This window comes from Opisthocomus hoazin, chromosome 20 (genome assembly GCF_030867145.1).
Source record: "Opisthocomus hoazin isolate bOpiHoa1 chromosome 20, bOpiHoa1.hap1, whole genome shotgun sequence".
NCBI classification, from domain to species: Eukaryota; Metazoa; Chordata; class Aves; order Opisthocomiformes; family Opisthocomidae; genus Opisthocomus; species Opisthocomus hoazin.
The window spans coordinates 16,667,633-16,684,616 of NC_134433.1; the positions used below are offsets into that span (position 1 = coordinate 16,667,633).

General features: G+C 49.7%; 1 protein-coding gene across 5 annotated transcripts in view; it reads left to right on the plus strand.

Annotated features, from left to right (window-relative positions):
- Positions 1 to 1,273: 1,273 nt before the first annotated feature.
- The window catches only part of SGSM2 (small G protein signaling modulator 2), a 59,758-nt gene continuing 44,047 nt past the window's right edge, over positions 1,274 to 16,984 (plus strand). For all 5 annotated transcript variants that reach the window (XM_075439854.1, XM_075439858.1, XM_075439859.1 and 2 more), the window contains exons 1-2: positions 1,274 to 1,409; positions 8,713 to 8,788. In XM_075439854.1, coding sequence (XP_075295969.1) covers positions 1,353 to 1,409; positions 8,713 to 8,788 — 133 coding nt within the window. In that variant the 5' untranslated portion in view covers positions 1,274 to 1,352. The remainder of the gene's footprint in view (positions 1,410 to 8,712; positions 8,789 to 16,984) is intronic.

The window sequence follows — 16,984 nt, forward strand, 5'->3', positions numbered from 1 at the left end:
AGAACAATTAATTGGCTGCAGTGGTTTTTCATACTCATGGAAATAACTTCATTTCCTAATAAGAATCACGGAACATTCTGATCTTTCATTAAGCCTACACACAATTTGTATTACCACAAAGGTAATCTGACTTGTATTTTGAAAATCTTTAACCTTTCTTGGTTGGTGGAGCAGCCTCGCAGGGAATTGGATCCAGAGATTCAGTCGCCGTTCTGCAGTAAGTGTGCTTTTGAGGTAGCCAACGTAATCTTGTCTGTTCTATGTAGCTGTTCTCTGTGCTGCTGCTACCCTGCCCTCTTAGCTAAGCTGTAGGGGTTTTTTTGTGAGCAACAACTGCACGAACTATTCCACAGAGTATCTGAGCATCTCTGAAAGAATCTAGGTAATCCTTCCCTTTGGAAGGGTGAGAGGCATCTCCTACATCGCTGTGGTTTCCAGTGCGCACCGGCCCTTCCTTCCCACGGCTGGGGTGTGGAAAACTGGTTTACCCGCAAGGTAAGTGCTCCTGCCCCGGCTCTGGGGTGCCCGAGAGCTTGTCGCAACAGCCTACGTCTGCCCAGCGTGGTAGGGCTTTGGTTCTTGTGACTGGGTGCTGCGATTCCGTCTCCTCTATCTGCTGCCTCTTCCGGAAAGCACCAGCTCCGTCTCCGTTCTCCCTTTTCTGCCCGCTCTGACGGGGTCGGTGCTGTGCCCCTGCCCGCCGCCCCCCTGGCCGCTCTCCCGGGCCTGCGCGTTCTCTGCCCGGTTCTGCCGCCGCGGCCCGGGGAGGATTCTCCGCGGGAGATGGAGGATGGCTCCGGGTGAAGCGTCCCGCACCCCGCTGCAGGCCGGGCCCCCGGGGCTGCGCAGCGCTCTGGGGCAGGCGCACTGCGCTGGTCGCCGCTTGAGGGGAGAAGCGGGAAGCAGGCACCAGGAAAAGCAGGCTCTACCTATGCCATTGACCCGACGCTCCGGGCCCCTTCCCCTCTCCGGGAAGCGCTGGACGCGGGGGCCGCCCGGGCGCCTCGGGCCTGAGGCGGGGCCGGGGCCGAAGGAGAGCGGGGCTCCCGCTCGGACCCGCTGCCGCTGCGGCCGCGCGCTACCTCAGGCCCGGTCCTGGCCCCGCCCCCGTGCGGTTGCCGCGGAGACACCCCCCGCCCCCCTCCGCAGCCGGGGCGGTGGCGGCAGGTGCGGCCCCGCCCTCTGGGTGACGTCAGCGGCGGCCGCGGAAGATGGCGGCGGGGCCGGCCGGGCGGGCGGAGCAGCGTCCCCGCACTCGGCCGCGCGGTGCGGAGCCTCCGGCCCCCGGGCGGTCCCGCTGCGGCGCGGGCGGGCGGCGCTGAGCACGGGGCGGCCCCGCTCCCCGCTCCGCCATGAGCTGCTCGGCGGACGCCGTGAAGGAGAAGCTGCTGTGGAACGTGAAGAAGGAGGTGAGGGAGGAGGCGAGGCGGGCAGAGCCCCCCTCAGCTGCCCGGGGTCAGCCGGCGGCGCGGGGCTCCCGCCCGGGCGGGCTGCGGGGCCGGTGGCGGGGCACGGAGCCGTGGGGCGGTGTTTGCGTGCTCTCCCTGCGGTAGGGCCGGTAGCTGAGAGTCTGCCTGGAGCGAGTAACGTGAAGCTTTGGGCAGAGCGACTTGAATCCGGATTCCCCTTCAGGAGGCGGTGCGCGGGAAGCGGAGCGTTCGGCTGCGCCCGCGGGTGCGCGGCCTCCGCGGGTGAAGCGGGCGAGCGCGGGCGGCCTGGCGCCAGGCTGCGGGGTGACGGCGCCGTGTGCGCGGGGCGAGCCCCTGGGTGCAGACCCCGGGGTGCCAGCCCCTGGGTGCCGCTCCCCAGCGAGCCCCTGGGTGCCAGCCCCTGGGTGCCGCTCCCCAGCGAGCCCCTGGGTGCCAGCCCCTGGGTGCCGCTCCCCAGCGAGCCCCTGGGTGCCAGCCCCTGGGTGCCGCTCCCCAGCGAGCCCCTGGGTGCTGCTCTGCAGGCTTGCTGTCCCCGGCCCCTCCGCGGGGACGGCTGCGCATACCTGAGACAGGGGTTTGGGGCGAGCTGGTGGTTTTCCTGGGGTTGTGTTTCCCTTATTGCTAGTTCTTTACTAACTTTTCCTTAGCTGTGAGTTTTCGAGGAGAACGGAGGAAAACCAGTGACAAGAAGGCTCGTCTGACGATGGCCTGGGATGCGCTGACCTGGCTCCCAAATGCCAGGGCCCTGGCAGAGGTGTCTGTGGCGTTGTTCTGTGCTTAGCCAAGCGTACGGAGGAGGTGGGAGGAAGGCCGGGTTGGTCCGTGTTGCCGTTCTCAAAGCAGCTGCGAGACGTTGATATGCGGGGGTACTCTGAGATCCATTGGTGGGTGGACAACCCGTGCTCGACGGGGCCGGTGGCGTTGGATCGCAGTTGCGTTGGGACCGGCGGCGTTCCGTCCTTAGGGCGAGCGATGCTGCTGCCCGGTCAGGATGGAGCTCCTGCTGCGCTGTCCCTTGGGCGGGCGGCTGCGTGCTGCAGAGCAGGGTGGGTGCCGAGACCCGCTCCGGGGACACCTTCCTGGGTCCCTGGCTCCGGAGGAGGTACCCAGCGGCGTGAGCACGCCTCGGTCCACGGGCACCTTCCCGAACGCCTCGGGTGGAAATGGCAGCGCAGCGAGTGCCCACCGCGCCCCAGCAGCGTGCGTTGCATTTTTGCGGCGTTGACTGCGTAACGGCTGTGCGTAGCTGCCTGTTCCCACCCAGGAGCTCAGTGAGGATGCAATGCTCCTCCATCGCAGCAGTAAAAGGTGTTTGTGAAAGGCTAACTGTCCTCCTCCTTCCCCTCCCCCAGTTCACAGCTGGGAAATCAGCGCTGGTAGGGGAGCAAGATTCGTTAAAGCTCACCTGAGAAGTTGTTGTTAAGGCCAAGGTTCCTGAGCTTGAATCTGGCATCCTAATATTTGTTAGTGTTAAAACCAGGCAATACCAGCCGTTTCCATCAGTGTAGGGTGACTGGAAGTGGCAGAACACTGACAGACACGTGAGGGACAATCTGTACGTAAAGCTGCAGGGCCGTGTCCTGGAATGACCCCGCAGCACCTGGCTGCAGGCACCGGGCAGGCGTTCCCTGTTGCTGGCTCAGATGCTGAATGCTGCGGCTTAATGCAGCCATGAGCCTGCTGCTTCATTTTGGCTTAAACTAGGACCTTTGAACCAAGATAGTATCAGGTTTGATTTAGAAGTGTGTGCACTTGTTCTCCTGGGTTAATGTTAAAATTATAAATAAATCTGAGAAATGTTTTCCAACTCTGAACGTTGCAATCTTGTGCTAATGTACAAGATTGAAAGTGAAATGGATTTTCATGATCCAAGCCAGCTCGAGCCAAAGAGAACAAGTGGTATATAATTAAAAAAACTGAGGCCAATTTGTTGTTAAAAGTCTCTGAAATGTTTTTAATTGGACTCCAGCTTTTGAATTACTTGAATAGTGCTTGAAAGTGTTATTCGTACCTTCCGTGTCATCTACATTTTTTTGTCTTCGGTTTGTCTTTTTCTTCTCCAAATCCTCACAAATGCTCTTTAAGATGATTTATATTGGCGTGGCTTCTAGGGGGTTGCCCAGAGCTTTCCATCCTAAAATAGTCGTGAGAGCTTTTTGGTGATTGTATGCCCGTTAAGGTAACACGTCTTGCCTGCGCACTGCGCAGACGCGTAGTAGGGGACCCGGTCTGCTCTGCTGACATTGAGGCAAAGGGGATCAGGGGGCAGGCAGAGACACTGAGACTGTTTGAAAGAAAAATAAAATCTCAGTGGAGCCAGGAATTGAATGCAAACCACTCCTATACCAACCACCAGATTATGCTGCCCTTAATGACGGTAATTAACTTCTTCCGATAGAATTTTCAACCTCATTTTTTATGCTCTGTGACTTTTCACACAGCCACTTACACCTGCGTGCATGCTATGTGTTGGTGGTCTTGTTTTGAAAAAGTGACCAGTCCACATCCATTCCCATCCATCGTTCCCTTCCCCGTCCTTTAAACCCAGGCTCTTCCTCCCATTGAATTATTTTCACGTAACCTCAATATCTAGTGGAGTTCAGAGTGAGCGTATTCTTTCTATAAGTTGTTTACACCAAGCTTGTTAAAATTCAGTTGTCTTTGCAAAATATAAAATGGTTGTCTCCAAAGTCACTTGATGCGAGGTGGTTTTTTGTTTTATTTTGTCTCTCCCTCTCAGCAAAAACTTCTGCATTTTTCCTTTGGGAAAATTTAGCGTTTGCTTTTTCCTCAGATGGACTTTGAATTCCCACTGGTAAAGAATGTATTTTGTTGGCTCCAATAAGAGGAGGACATGTAATGTGTTTTGATAATTTAACTCTACCGGGATTCATGCTGAGGCTGCTTATGAGTTCACGTTTCAAACATTTATCTCTCTCTGCAGGAAAATCTGTTGTGACAAGCAGACTCACAAAACGGGCTTTTCTCTGGCCGTTTCCTCCTACCTGCTGAAATGGCAGGGTTTTGCCATTTCTGGATTTAAACACAGCACTCTTTCTGGCTGTGAAACAAACAGGAGGACAATAACCTTAGCGTTTCACCATGAAAAATTTCAGAGCACTTCAGAAACGCAGTTGCTCATCTTTCAGGTAAAATGCAATCACTTCTGAGCAGGAATACAGTACTTTATTTAACAGCTTGTATTTGCACTGCCCAGTTCTTCATCAGGAGTAACAAAGAGTCAGTGCAGCAATCGGACCCATCATTTACGAACAGTAACTACACAAGCTAAAGAAGGTACGGATGCTGGACGCAAGGTTTGCTCCTTGGAAGGAAAAGTGCTGTGGGTTTTAACTGTGCTGCTGGTTATTCCAGTATTCAGTGAGCGCTGTTCCTTGCCTCTGACGCTGTGTTGTCCCTGCTGTGCTTCTCCAGCATCGCGTCATGATGCACGGTTGGGGAAAGCACTGCGACCTGTACTCTGACAGAGCGGTGCTGGTTTGGTGGGTCGTTGCTAACCCTGCAGGTTGCAGATTTGTTGAGATGTGCTGGGTTGGCCCTGGTCAGAAATCTGTTGTTGCGACAGTTTAGCGAAATTGCAGTAAGGCAAGTCCTAGCTTGTCTGCGCTCATTGGAGCGGGCCAGGAACTCGGCAGAGGGGTGGAAAAGGCAACACCGCTGTGTCTTCTCCAGTCCTATGCTTGTGAATAAAGCAGTATGTAGTCAGGGCATGTTGTGTCTGTCTTCATTTTCTTGGTCTCTTATACCAGCAGGTTGCTGCAAAATGGGAGTTTATTTCCATTTTTGAAGCTTCTTTATAACAAAAATTAAAAAAATAAACATAAAGGCATTTCTTTTGTGTTCTTCTGTGGTGAAACTTTTAAATAATCCATATATTATGACCTGTGTTTGGTGTTTGACTGCTTCTGAAAGTTTTGGCCGTTGTTGGATGTAGAAGAAAGTCAGAGCAGCGATCTAGTATAATATTGTGCAAATGCGTATCAACTTTTATTGGAGGAGCTTGCTTTGCTTTACATGGATAATGCTACCACCAGGATATTCTTCAGTCCTCGGATGTCAGGACCTTTACTCGGGTAGGCAGAGCGTTCCCCATCCTTGCTCTGCAGTGGTTGATAAGCATGGTGTGCGTGGAGCCCGTTACCCTTTCCAGGGAGAGCAGGATGTCCTCCGAGGCCGGTCAGAGCTCTCGGTGTTCGGTGTTGCTGATGGGGAGGCTGAAGCGCGCAGCAGTCGATGCGCTTGCTGCATTTCTGCATGCTTGTGCCACCTGGCAGGTACAAGTGAACAGCCTGGTGAGGAGGAGGAGGTCATGTATCGATCTTACGGAGGAGGCGTGGGGAACGGGGTGATGTTTCCAAGGCAATGGAGGGAGCCCGTGTTGCACCGCAGCCGGGGCGTCCCTCGGGGGAGGCAGCCAGCCCTCCGTCCCTCGCAGCAGACAGGGCTTCAGTAGGCTTTATAGATTTCTTTACCTGTGCAGGTGGATGGGTAAATGTGGGGGAGCAGGCTGTTGGTCTTTCTTTTAGTGAGATTAATTTGCAGTTTGGTCAGGTCCACTAATATCTGCAAGTGGGTGTCTGTGTAGGCTTATGTGCAGAAAGCTTCGCTGGCAAGTGCCTCCTCAGAACAGAGACACACAACAGCATAATTCCCTACAAAGAGAGCTGCACAAAATTGCAAGGAGGGGAGGGAAGAGAGAAAAAGGCTGGTATTCCATTTGATCAGAAACGTTTGATTCAGCTTCTTGCCTGGAGCATCCCTCAGTTACGTGGCAGTGAGGAGTGACGTGCGATTGAAGAACACTGCATTCCAGCTTTTGAATCTTCACATCTACTGTCTGTGCCCTGAAAATGTTTTCTAGTAACGTTCACTGTCTCTCCAGAGAATACGCGGAGGTTGCTCTGCGTTCGTCAGCAGCTGGGAGCGGGCACCGGTTGCCTGCCCGGTCTGTCCTGCTTCGCTCTGGGGGCCCTGGATTCAAACCCTGCCGATGGGCTGAGCAGATGGCTGTAAAAGTGGGGTTGGTTGGTTGTTGCACCTGAAACCTTTTTCTTTCTCATTTTTTATACGCTTTAAATTTTTTGTTCCTGGGCTGCAGACTGGGATCTAAATAATGTTCTGAGCTAATAAAGACTAATGATTGGCGTGTGCCTGGGAAGCGTGCGGCAGCGCGGAATTGGCCTCTGAGCTCCAGAGCTCTCGCTCCTGCTAAATGACTCTTCTTCCTCCCTGTCGTCAGGAGCTGAATTCCAGTTACTGTTCTCCGGGGAGCTGAGACTGAAATTACGGCCTGCAGCCCTGAGTGCTGCCTGAATTCGCGTCGTGAACCGGAGTCGTGCGTGCGTGGCTCACCCCGGTGCAGCTCTCTCGCGCTTCCTCTTCTGTCCACCTCAATGCTAGTGGCACTCGGGTGCTTCTTCCCTCTAGTAAACCAGGCCTCTCATTTCGCAGATTAAATACGGTTTTCATCCAGTGAAATCCGAACAGCTTGCTAAGGTTGGGTCGCTGTCCTTCTTTCACAGATGGGTCGGCTGAGGCACAGAGATGAGTTGGCGTGGAGGCAGGGGATGGCACGGTCCCTGTGCTTCCCCTGCAAGCTGTGTTTGCCGGAACACGCTGCCTCCCACGTGTGGAAATGCAGGCCAGGTCCGAGCTGGAATTTAAACAGACCGAGCTGCACAGCTGTCCTGTCCCCTTGCCTTTGCTGAGCCATGCTCTGCCGAAGTGCTGTCATCTAGATGATTTCAAACCTTTAGGTGAGGTTTGGAACAAGGTTTGTTGGGTTCCTGCCAAGACAAACAGATATCAAGCTTGTAAATCAACAGTGATGTGAATAAAAATGTGAGGATTGCTGGATAAAGAGGATAATCCAGATTCTTCCTGTGTGAGTTCCTGTCACGAGACCTTCTTGCACCTTTGCTTCTTTCTTGGTATCCTCTTACTCCTCCACCTCCCACTGCTTTACTGTAAGGTCCAAAGTTGTTATAGCCATGTCAGAAATACCAGTGGAAAGAAACAGCTTGCCTGGTTTGGAGTTCCTGTTTGTGTGCAGGCCATGCTGCTGAGCTTGTTGGTACAGAGGAGCCACGCAGTGGTCACCTGCCAGATAATTCACTCTTTGTTGGGTGCCAGGACAGCGGGAAAAATTGTTTTCAAGTTAAAAAAACCCAAAAGTTTGAAGAAGCAAGTATCTAGTAAGATCTTCTGCCCCAGCAGCACTTACTTGCATGTATTGAAAGTGATGGCATTTATTTAGGCAGAGTGTCCTAGCCCTGTAACTGTAGCTCATAAATGAGAGAAGCCAAAAATGGTTGTGGAGTTGTATCTGGAAAAGCAAGTGCTCCGTGGCCAGGAAGGAAAGAGTGTCTGATAAATGACTTGGTTGAGGCAAGTAGGTTTCATCTGGTATCAGGCTGAGGAAGCCATTGGGGGAGGAATAAGGTAGCAGATGAGTGGAGGGTAACTGCAGCCACTTTTCAAGAGCCTAATTGTAAAGTTTGTCTGTTTTCCTCCTAAATTGTTGAAAGTCAGTAATCTGCAATGAATTCCCTCTGGAGCTTTGACACATCAGCCTTGAACCTGGAGAGGAACTTTGTTTTAAACCAGTAAGAAGGGTAATAAATGTAATTTTACTTGCTTTAATTGTCAATTTGTGTCTAGAAGCGAAAACCAAAGGCACCATCTTCTCTATTATTTTTGTATAGTGTCTGGTGCAGCAGAGCTTTGAGAGCTTCATTTCTAATTACTGTGGCATATGAAGTCCCCAGAGAGGAGAACAGTTGCTGTAAGCCTCTCTTGGGATGTACATCTGTGTAGCTCAGGGGTTCTTTGTTCTTGAAAAAGAGCAGAATGCCATAAGTGAGCAGAGCACATGGCAGGACGTAATCTTGTTTCATGAGAAGTAACTATACGCAGGAAAGCTGAGGGTGAATCCTATAAAAAGTTCTGTGCAGCTCTTGGGAACTTCTGCTGAAGAAGTTCTCCAAAGGGCACTCTCAAATAATTTGGCCTTTTATGGGGTATGCCCCAAATAGACCTGTCCTCATTTTACCTCATCCCATGAAAAGCTGCTCAGGTTTGTCCTTCCTTTCCCTTCTTAAATGCTTTTTTCCTTCCTTCCATACAAAGAGTAACTTGCATGAGTTATAAAGTCTTTTGGTGATGGGGAATGGACAAGCAAAGGTTGAAACTGGAACTCCCAAATGCGGTGCCGGTTTGTGTTGGGATCTTACAATCACCTCTTTTTATTTCTTTATTTTAGGTAAAGCAGATCATGGAAGAAGCTGTTACCCGGAAATTTGTACATGAAGACAGCAGTCACATCATCGCCTTATGTGGTAAATGACAAACAAAAGAGCTAACACTACACAATCTTACTTTTCCTATAGAAATGTGTTTTCTCTGCTTGTAAATGCAGGGAGTTAAATATTAGAAATTATGGAGTTCAGGGCCTTGTAATCCCTTCTTTACAGTGGCTACATCTGTGTGTACATTACAAATAAGAATTAAAATGGCATTATCCAAAATAAGTACTAAGCCAAAACAACAAGGCGATTTACTCGGAAGCACGGGTAGGTTAAATAGTATGTATTTGGAGACAGGGTACAAGCCAGGGAATACCTGCCAAAAAATGAAGTTTTTGCAGTTATGGGTTACAATCTGGCAGCTCCCTTCCAGCTGAAAGTGCTTTGTTCTGTAAATTGTCTCAATGTATTTGAAGAATAAAGTGTCTCATTTTGAGTGTAGGTGACAACCAGCCAAACAAGTCATTGAAAGAGCTGTTGCTTTTTTTAAAAAGAGAAAGGATGGAAATCCCAGTGACTTTTCTAGCCAGCATCGCATCGCTGGCTAATTGGCATGTTTCAGACCTTTACCACACTCCTCTGCTCTCCACCATATGCTGTATTACATAAATGGTGCATCTGAGAGGCTGAAGTCTAGGCTTTGGCACTGTGGACATTCTTGTATATTTTTTGATGTAATCAGCGAGCCATTATGTTGGTGACTTTTCCTCATGACTGTATTTTGGAAGTTGCATTACCAAGAATTAGCAAGAAAATAAAATCTCTTTGGAGATAACATCATGTACACCAAGGGCAGCTGTTGTTTCAGAACTCTCTGAATCAAGCAAAGCCGGAATAAACTATAGAGTAGAATCATAGAATGGTAAGGGTTGGAAGGGACCTTAAAGATCATCTGGTTCCAAACCCCGTGCCATGAGGGGGACAGCTTCCACTGGACCAGGTTGCTCAGAGCTCCATCCAACCTGGCCTTGAACACTGCCAGGGAGGGGGCAGCCCCAACTTCTCTGGGCACCCTGAGCCAGGGCCTCACCACCCTCATGGGGAAGAATTCTAAAATTTGGTGGTGGTTTGCCTGGCCCCTGCAGACTTAGACTGACGTTTGTGTGTTGTGATGATGGAGTGAAGCAGACCTGATGTGGGTGTGTGGTTAAAGGATGGTTCAGTGCTGGGTTGTCAGTAGAGCTCAGCTCCTGAAGGCTCACACCAAGTACTCCTTTGGAGACTTAGCCGCCTCATTCGGTGCCTGGGAAGGAGCTGTTGGCTGCTGGTTCAACAGTTCTGAAATCTAGCCCATAATTTACTAGGGCCAATAAAAATTTAACACTATTCATCAGACTTCGGTGTGTGGAGAAACATCACAGCAAGATACTGCTGAGAATTAAAGCTATGTATGATTGTAAATATGTATGTTGGCCTGTGAATTCTTGGCTGCTTTCTCTTTGTGCTTCGAATTGAAACCTTGACTGGGAGCGATGCTGAGAATGATTGGAGAACAGCCATCATCGAAACACCTCTGGATTTCACAGAGTGGAGCATTTGCAGCCAAACATACCCAGTTATGTGTTGATGACAGTGGAGAGGTTAAGAAGAGTGGAGGTTAGATTTGGCTTTGGAGAAAAGTGAACTGTTACTCAAAGCAAAATTCAGATAAAAGTAACCTTTTCCTGTTGCAACATTGAAATTCCACCTTGCTCTGCCGTGTGTGGTTATTATGTATGCACAGCTAATCTTACACTGGCCCACTTGCTGTTTCCAAGTTATCTTTCCCTTACAGCTTTGGAGAGTTTATTCATCGCTGCATATTCAGTGCAGGAGTGCAAGATTTGGCTGTGTTCTCTGGCTAATGTTTTAGTGCTATTGATACAGACTGTAGCCGTTTCCTCCATTTAGGTGGTGGTGATGTTAAATATTCCCCTTTTATCTGCTATGTATTTGTACTATAGGAGAAAAAGTACCTGAGGAAAATAGTCCCGAGGTCAGAGCAGGTGAGGGGCCCCTGAGGCTGTGCCCTTGCTGTGGGCTGCCTGATTGATCTGGAGACCTCCTGGTGCGGTGTGTCTGTTCCCTGCCTTTGAAACGGTGTTCTGTAAGATGTGCTGCGGCACTGATGTAAGGGGTGGTGGGGCGGCAGCTATTTCTGTAAGAATCTGTTCGGCCAGAATTAGCAATACTCTAAAATCTTCTCCATATTTCTCCCTTCCTGCTGCTGTGATTGCAGTTGGTTTTGTGTTCCGAGTTCTGCAGGCTCTGAAGAACTAATGACTCTCCGTGAGCTGCATTGTTAGTGCCTGGCAATCCTGCCTGTCCCAAGGAAGTACTCCAGCCTGCAGCTGCTTTGAATGTAGGACTTCATTCACTCTAAACCAAAGTAGGTGAAGCTGAATGTTCTGCTGTCACTTCAGCTAATTGAATGGAGAAACCGTTTCCAGTAGATTTGGCTAACGGCTCCTGGCTGGGCCTCTCCTGCGTGCAGCTCTCTTCCCTCCCCCACTACGGTTTCATGTGCTTCTTCAAGAGGTTTTTCCTTTCTATTTAAAATTAGATTGGCTCAGTACATGAGTCATTTTCAGTGAATCTTTGTTACAAATATAGAATTCTTCTGAATCATTTTACTCTCCTACAGGGCTGAGTTTAGCAAGAGTCTTTTTAATTAAAGATGTGGTAGTTGATTTTCAGGGCCTGTCTGCATCAGTAACTGAAAATTTCCGAGCTCTTCTAGGTCCTAAATGGCTGAAGGTGCCAATTAAATAATGCGTGCCACTTTCCCCCTACCCTTCTTTGATGCCCCTTTGTTACGGTGCACGAAACTCCAGGGCTGAGATGGTGGTCACGATGTTCACTGTTCAGCCCTGTGCTGGACCACAGCATCTCTGAACAGAGCTTAGGAATATCTCCTGTTAAGCAGAAGGAAGATTTTCTTGTAAGATTACTGCAGGGCGTTGAGCCTGAGTGGGTTTCCTCGCAGGCTGACTGGCCCTTGAAATGTGTCTCTGGTCCTCAGTTCAACCCCTGGGATGCAGCTCATGTTGTGTAGGGTTCATTTGCAGGTCTGGCAGAGCTTGTATGGGGTTTGACTCTCTGGAGATACGTTGGCATCCAGCAGGTAGGAGGGCCCCTTTCCTGCCCCAAGGTCTCCCTGAGGAGACCACGGAACATGTGTGTGTTAGGATAGGAGACCCGGTCTCAGCACTATCTGTCGAACGCACCGGACGCAGTGTTAAGCAGTGAGCTCGCCCTTGCCAGCCTCTGAAGGAAACTCTGCCCTCCGCAGCCAGGGCCGCTCCGTGCCGCCCGGGCTGTCCCTGGAGGAATGATGCTTCTCGGCAGGCCAGTTCTGCTCATCCACTGGGAGAGACTCGTTGTAACCACAGTGACTGCTTACAATCTGCAGGCTTTGCCTGTGAGGTTTAAGAGAAGCAAAACAGTGCTCACATTTTCATCTTTGTGGGGAAGCAATGAATGCGGATGTTTTTGCATTTGTTCTCAACCCAGTTTATAACCTAGTTACATTCCAGTTACTCTTTCATCCTGTCTGATTTCTAAAAGATCTCGTTCCGTGGTTCAGTGTAGACTGTGTGCAGTGTGGCTCGTGTGCCATGTTGGGACAAAAAAATCCCGATTTCTTAGGGCTACGTGTTCCTGCCGAGTGACTTTCACCGGTATTGTGTTGTCAGTCCGAGTATAATGAAATGACGCAAGTTCTGTGGGCATTCGTAGCATCTTCAGTGGACAGGCCTTTCTGCTAGAAACGGGATGTGGATGTTTTCAGCCTGGGTTATCTGGTGCCGTTTCCTTAGTAACAGTAGCTGCCATCGCATGACGTAGGGACGGTGCCTTGCTCGTTAGCCGAGGGCCATCTCTGCGGACCGGGGAGAACGCTGTTGCTCTCTGCCTGCATCCCTCCTCTCACCAGCTTCCCCAGAGTTTTCACGGCTGTGTTCTCGCCAGGAATACGAGCCCTTCCCAACTTTTACACTTCTGAGGGAAAGGGGGAAGAAAAAGGAAGCTTTTCTTCTGTCTGTCTCTGCAGTTACCGAAGGTGTATTTACCAGTAAGCAGAGTTTTCCAGTTCAGTGCATTACACCCGCTGTGTTTGAAAACTGCCTGCCGCTTTGCTAAGCCTTTTTCTGCGTGGCTGCCCATCTTTAGATCTGACAGTAAGATGCTACTATAAGCAAAGAATTAAGAGCATGTCTACATTGGCTTCATACAGCAAACATAATGGAACATGCCTTATTCGTGAATGGGTCCAAGGCAAGGTTACCCAAATGGTGTTCTTTGTGTCTTCAAGGGCATGTAGCTCACGTCATGGATCTCACAGGACTGATTGTCTCCAAGCGGTCTCTTTTATGTGTCCAGTCAAGATCTTTCATTAACTCACTCTTTAATATTTCTTCTCTTTTCCCCCTTTCATCTAAAAAACATAAATAATTGTACAGAGCGTTTCACAGAAGCTAGACATGTGCCAGACTGGGATATCTTTACTCCAGATGGACAAAGCCAGTTCAAACTGTGCTTAATAACACTCTTCATCTTGTCAAAAAAAAAAAAAAAAAAAAAGGCTTTCAGACACTTCAGTCTCCTGTTTGAAACCAGCATTTAGATGTTTTCCAAAGAGCTGTCTCATTTCCAGTGGATGCGTTTAACATGCGTGTGCTGAGCTCGGTTGTCCTGTGTGCTCAGCAAGGCAGCCCTGAGGAGCTGGGGCAGCCGAGAGCGCTTGGCAGAGCTGGTGCCTTCAGCAGGGCACAGGCAGCGGCTGCTCCCCGGGTCACAAGGTCCGCATGCCTCCAGCAGCATCGAGGAGGAGAAACTTTGGGAAAGGCTCCTGCAGACCGACTGTCCTTCTCTGCCATCCATCCAAGTTACTGCATCCACGTGGAAGGGGTGGCCGGACTCTGTTCATTGCAACAGCGTGGGTCGCCGGGATGTTTGCCAATGCACTTCATGTTCTGCTTGTTTACTGCGTGAGCAGAGCTGTAATAAGTGCCCCGATGGCTCAAACTGTGTGCTCCGCTTGTATGCGTTCTTCACGGGAGGAGGAAAGAGAAGAGGGAGTGTGTGAGGAGCCTTCTCCTGGCCGTGCATGCTTGATGCTTGAGGAATGGGTCATGTTGCCAGAAGGACATTGCTCCTGTAGTAACAGCAATTGAATGTAGAGTACATTTTTAATGTCTTGTTTTTAAAGGTAAATCAATAAGTGCTCTGAAAACAAAGTTTGTCCAGACAATATCTCCCTCAGTCAAGTTAACAGCATATTGTTCCGATGGGTGTGTTTATTACCTAAGTGTAGCAAGGATGCTGACAAATAAAAACTAGAATTGTGCAAAATGTTCGACATTCACTGCGTGTTTGTTTTAAAGGAAATGTGAACTTTGAATTGATTCGTAATTAAGTGATTATTCATAGGAGTTGACTGCTTGGCCTGGTTTATAATTTAAAGGTATTTTTATATTGTTTGAAATGAGTCTCAGTAGTTTGTTCTCTATGAATAAATACTTTGAGTCCATTACATGAAATAATCCTCAAATCTCATGCTGTAAAATAGTTGCCATAGACTTCAGGTGGATTATTGGGAGCTGGAGTGTGCCAGAATCAAAATGTATGCTGTTTAGATGTAAATCCAGCATGCCTGCTTGTCAAAGTGAATGTAGTTACTGCATTTTAGGGGAAGGTTAGCAGTAAACATTAGTAAAAATGGTAACTTGGGCACTGTCAAACATGCAGGATTTGGCTTTTCAAGGAGATTTTTATTTGACTTGGGGAAGGGATGAACTGCAGGAAAAGCTGAATAGTAAACCTGCTGCCAGTAATTAAACCCATTAATTAAAATGTACAGAATCCCTTTGTGGCTGAAATGAAAAGGCCAGTTCTGATTTTCAGCTGTAGAATGGTATGTGATGTGCTGGAGGCCTCCTTTAAACCTTCCTGGAGGACTGCAGGTTTGCGCGGCGCTTGTTCCTCGGGCTGTGAATGGAGAGGAGGGAGCTGGGGGTTCCGTCACCGTCCCTGGGAATCGTGCTGCCGGCCCTCCCTGGGGTGTTCTCGGGGCTGTTCCTCCCTGGAGTGTGATGGGCATTCTGTGTAACAGAGATACAAATATTTTTCGTTGCCGCAGCCAGATTCCTTCTCTCTTGCCCGGGTGGTGATGGAGGAGGAGTCGCACAAAGGAAGCGCTGTTCGGCACGCCGCAGCCAGAGGCTGGTTGGTCTGGAGCCCCGCGATGGCACCGCGTGTTTCTGAGCTCGCCGGGCGCCTGCTCTTGTCCAGCGCCTGAACTTGAGCTCAGGTCAGCTGGGAGTAGCCCGTAGGCTCCGATTTGGTGTTTCCAGCGGCTTTCTCTGGTTTTATCGTACTGCTGCGTTTTTTGCTGCCGAGGAAGGGAAGGCCTGTAGATCCGCGCTCCGCTCCGCATTGCATCGTGCGTTCCCGTTGATACCGAGATGTCGACGCGAGGGTGACCTAACCACTTGGAAACCAGCGAGCAAAGAAAGTGAACTCAAATTCTGTTAGACATTGAAGCTCTGCTACCAACGAGAACAACAAAACTCCGATCTTGTTTTTATTTTCTTGACACTTTGGGTATCTTTTCTGGTATAGTTTAAACATTTGTCATGTGCTGTTTCTTCCCACTTCCACTTATTAATGTAATTTGATTTACCCCCAGTCGTGGTTACAGTCCTTCATTTCAGAGGCATTTGGAAGTATTTATTTTTCCTTACCTCAGGGTCATTTAATTATCTTTGCCTTCCAAATCTGTTCAAAAGCTGTGTTTTTTCCTAGACCAGACTTACAGACCAGAAATGTTTTTCCCCTTTTAAACCCAAGCATCAAATTTGCTGTTTCTGAATGTTACTCTTCCACCTTGGTAGATTTGTTGAGAATACTCACCGCAGAACTTGTAATTCCGTGCTGTGGTCCATCCCAGATGGGACGTGCAGAGGTGAGGAACAGAGAGGCTCTCGTGAGAGGAGCCCAGAGAGCTTGGCTTGCTCAGCCTCGGAGACGAGCCTGTCCCGTTGGCTGAGCTGTATTAACCTCGGGTTTTGTTGTTCCGTTTCCAGTATGCATATTGCTTTTCTTCCCTTATTAACTGATGAAAATTACCTTTTATTTCTGGGTAATGCTGTGTTTGAATATCACAGCTCTAAAGAAAAAAAATCAAAATCCACGCCATGATCTGTCCAGTAAGGCACTGGGAAAGCTAATATGGTTTGACTGCAGAGCTGGATCTGAATATTAAATGAAGGTGTTTATACATTATCTGTGACTACGCTCAGTCATGCCTGCAGCCCTGAAACCAAAGAAGGGTGTGATCGCTGCGCCGGGGGAGCTGATGGTATAATGAAGTCACGTTAATAAGCGGTCCTTGAAGCAGTGCTCTGTGTGAATCACGCACTGGGGAGATGGCCTCAGCCCTTTCAGCTGACGTCTCCTGTCCCAGAGAGAGCAGACGTTGCCTGAGCGTGGCCCAAGTGCTGGCTTGCCCAGGTACCAGTCCAGTCCCCGCTGGGAGCACCCGCTGGTGAGACCTTTGGTGGTTGCTGGACATGGTAGCAGAGGTGGGTGGGTGGGCGAGGAGGTCACCGCGGCGGCCGTGCAGTGCTCTGTGTGTTCCTGGCCAACGCTGCAGGGCACATCCCTTTGTGGACGGCTTCCCGGTCTGTCGGCGTGATGTGCCAGGTGACTGGTAAACGTTATCATACTGCTTGTTCTCAGTATGGTTTCTCTTGTATGTTCCTCTAAGATGTGAAGTAGTTCCTTCAGCTTCCCCGCATTTCCTTCGGTGCAACGAGGCTAGAATATGTTCTTGACTCGGGACAGGTTGTGTTACGTCTGAGCTGGACTCCAGACTGAGGATGAAAATAGCTGCTCCTGTGAAGTACTCCTCGCTGGAATTTGTGTTCCTTTTCAGGTAGAGCAGTCTGAACACACTGTTTTCTCTTTCTTAACCTGTGGGCAAATTACACATAGTCTGCCAGAGTTCCCCATCAGGGTGCTCGCATACTCTGTGGACTTGATGCCAGCGATGTTGGCCTGTGTGGTGGGTTTGGGGATGTGAGACTAGAAGTCCTGTCACTTTTATTTCAGAGATGTTTTAAGAGTGTGGAGTTTTTAAATCTCATTCAGAGGAGTTGCTGACCTGGTGCAACAAGTATCTTTGAACTGTTTATGCCCTGTACGTCTTGTCAGGGTATCTCAAGTTGTGTACTTTTGCTTTCAAACTCC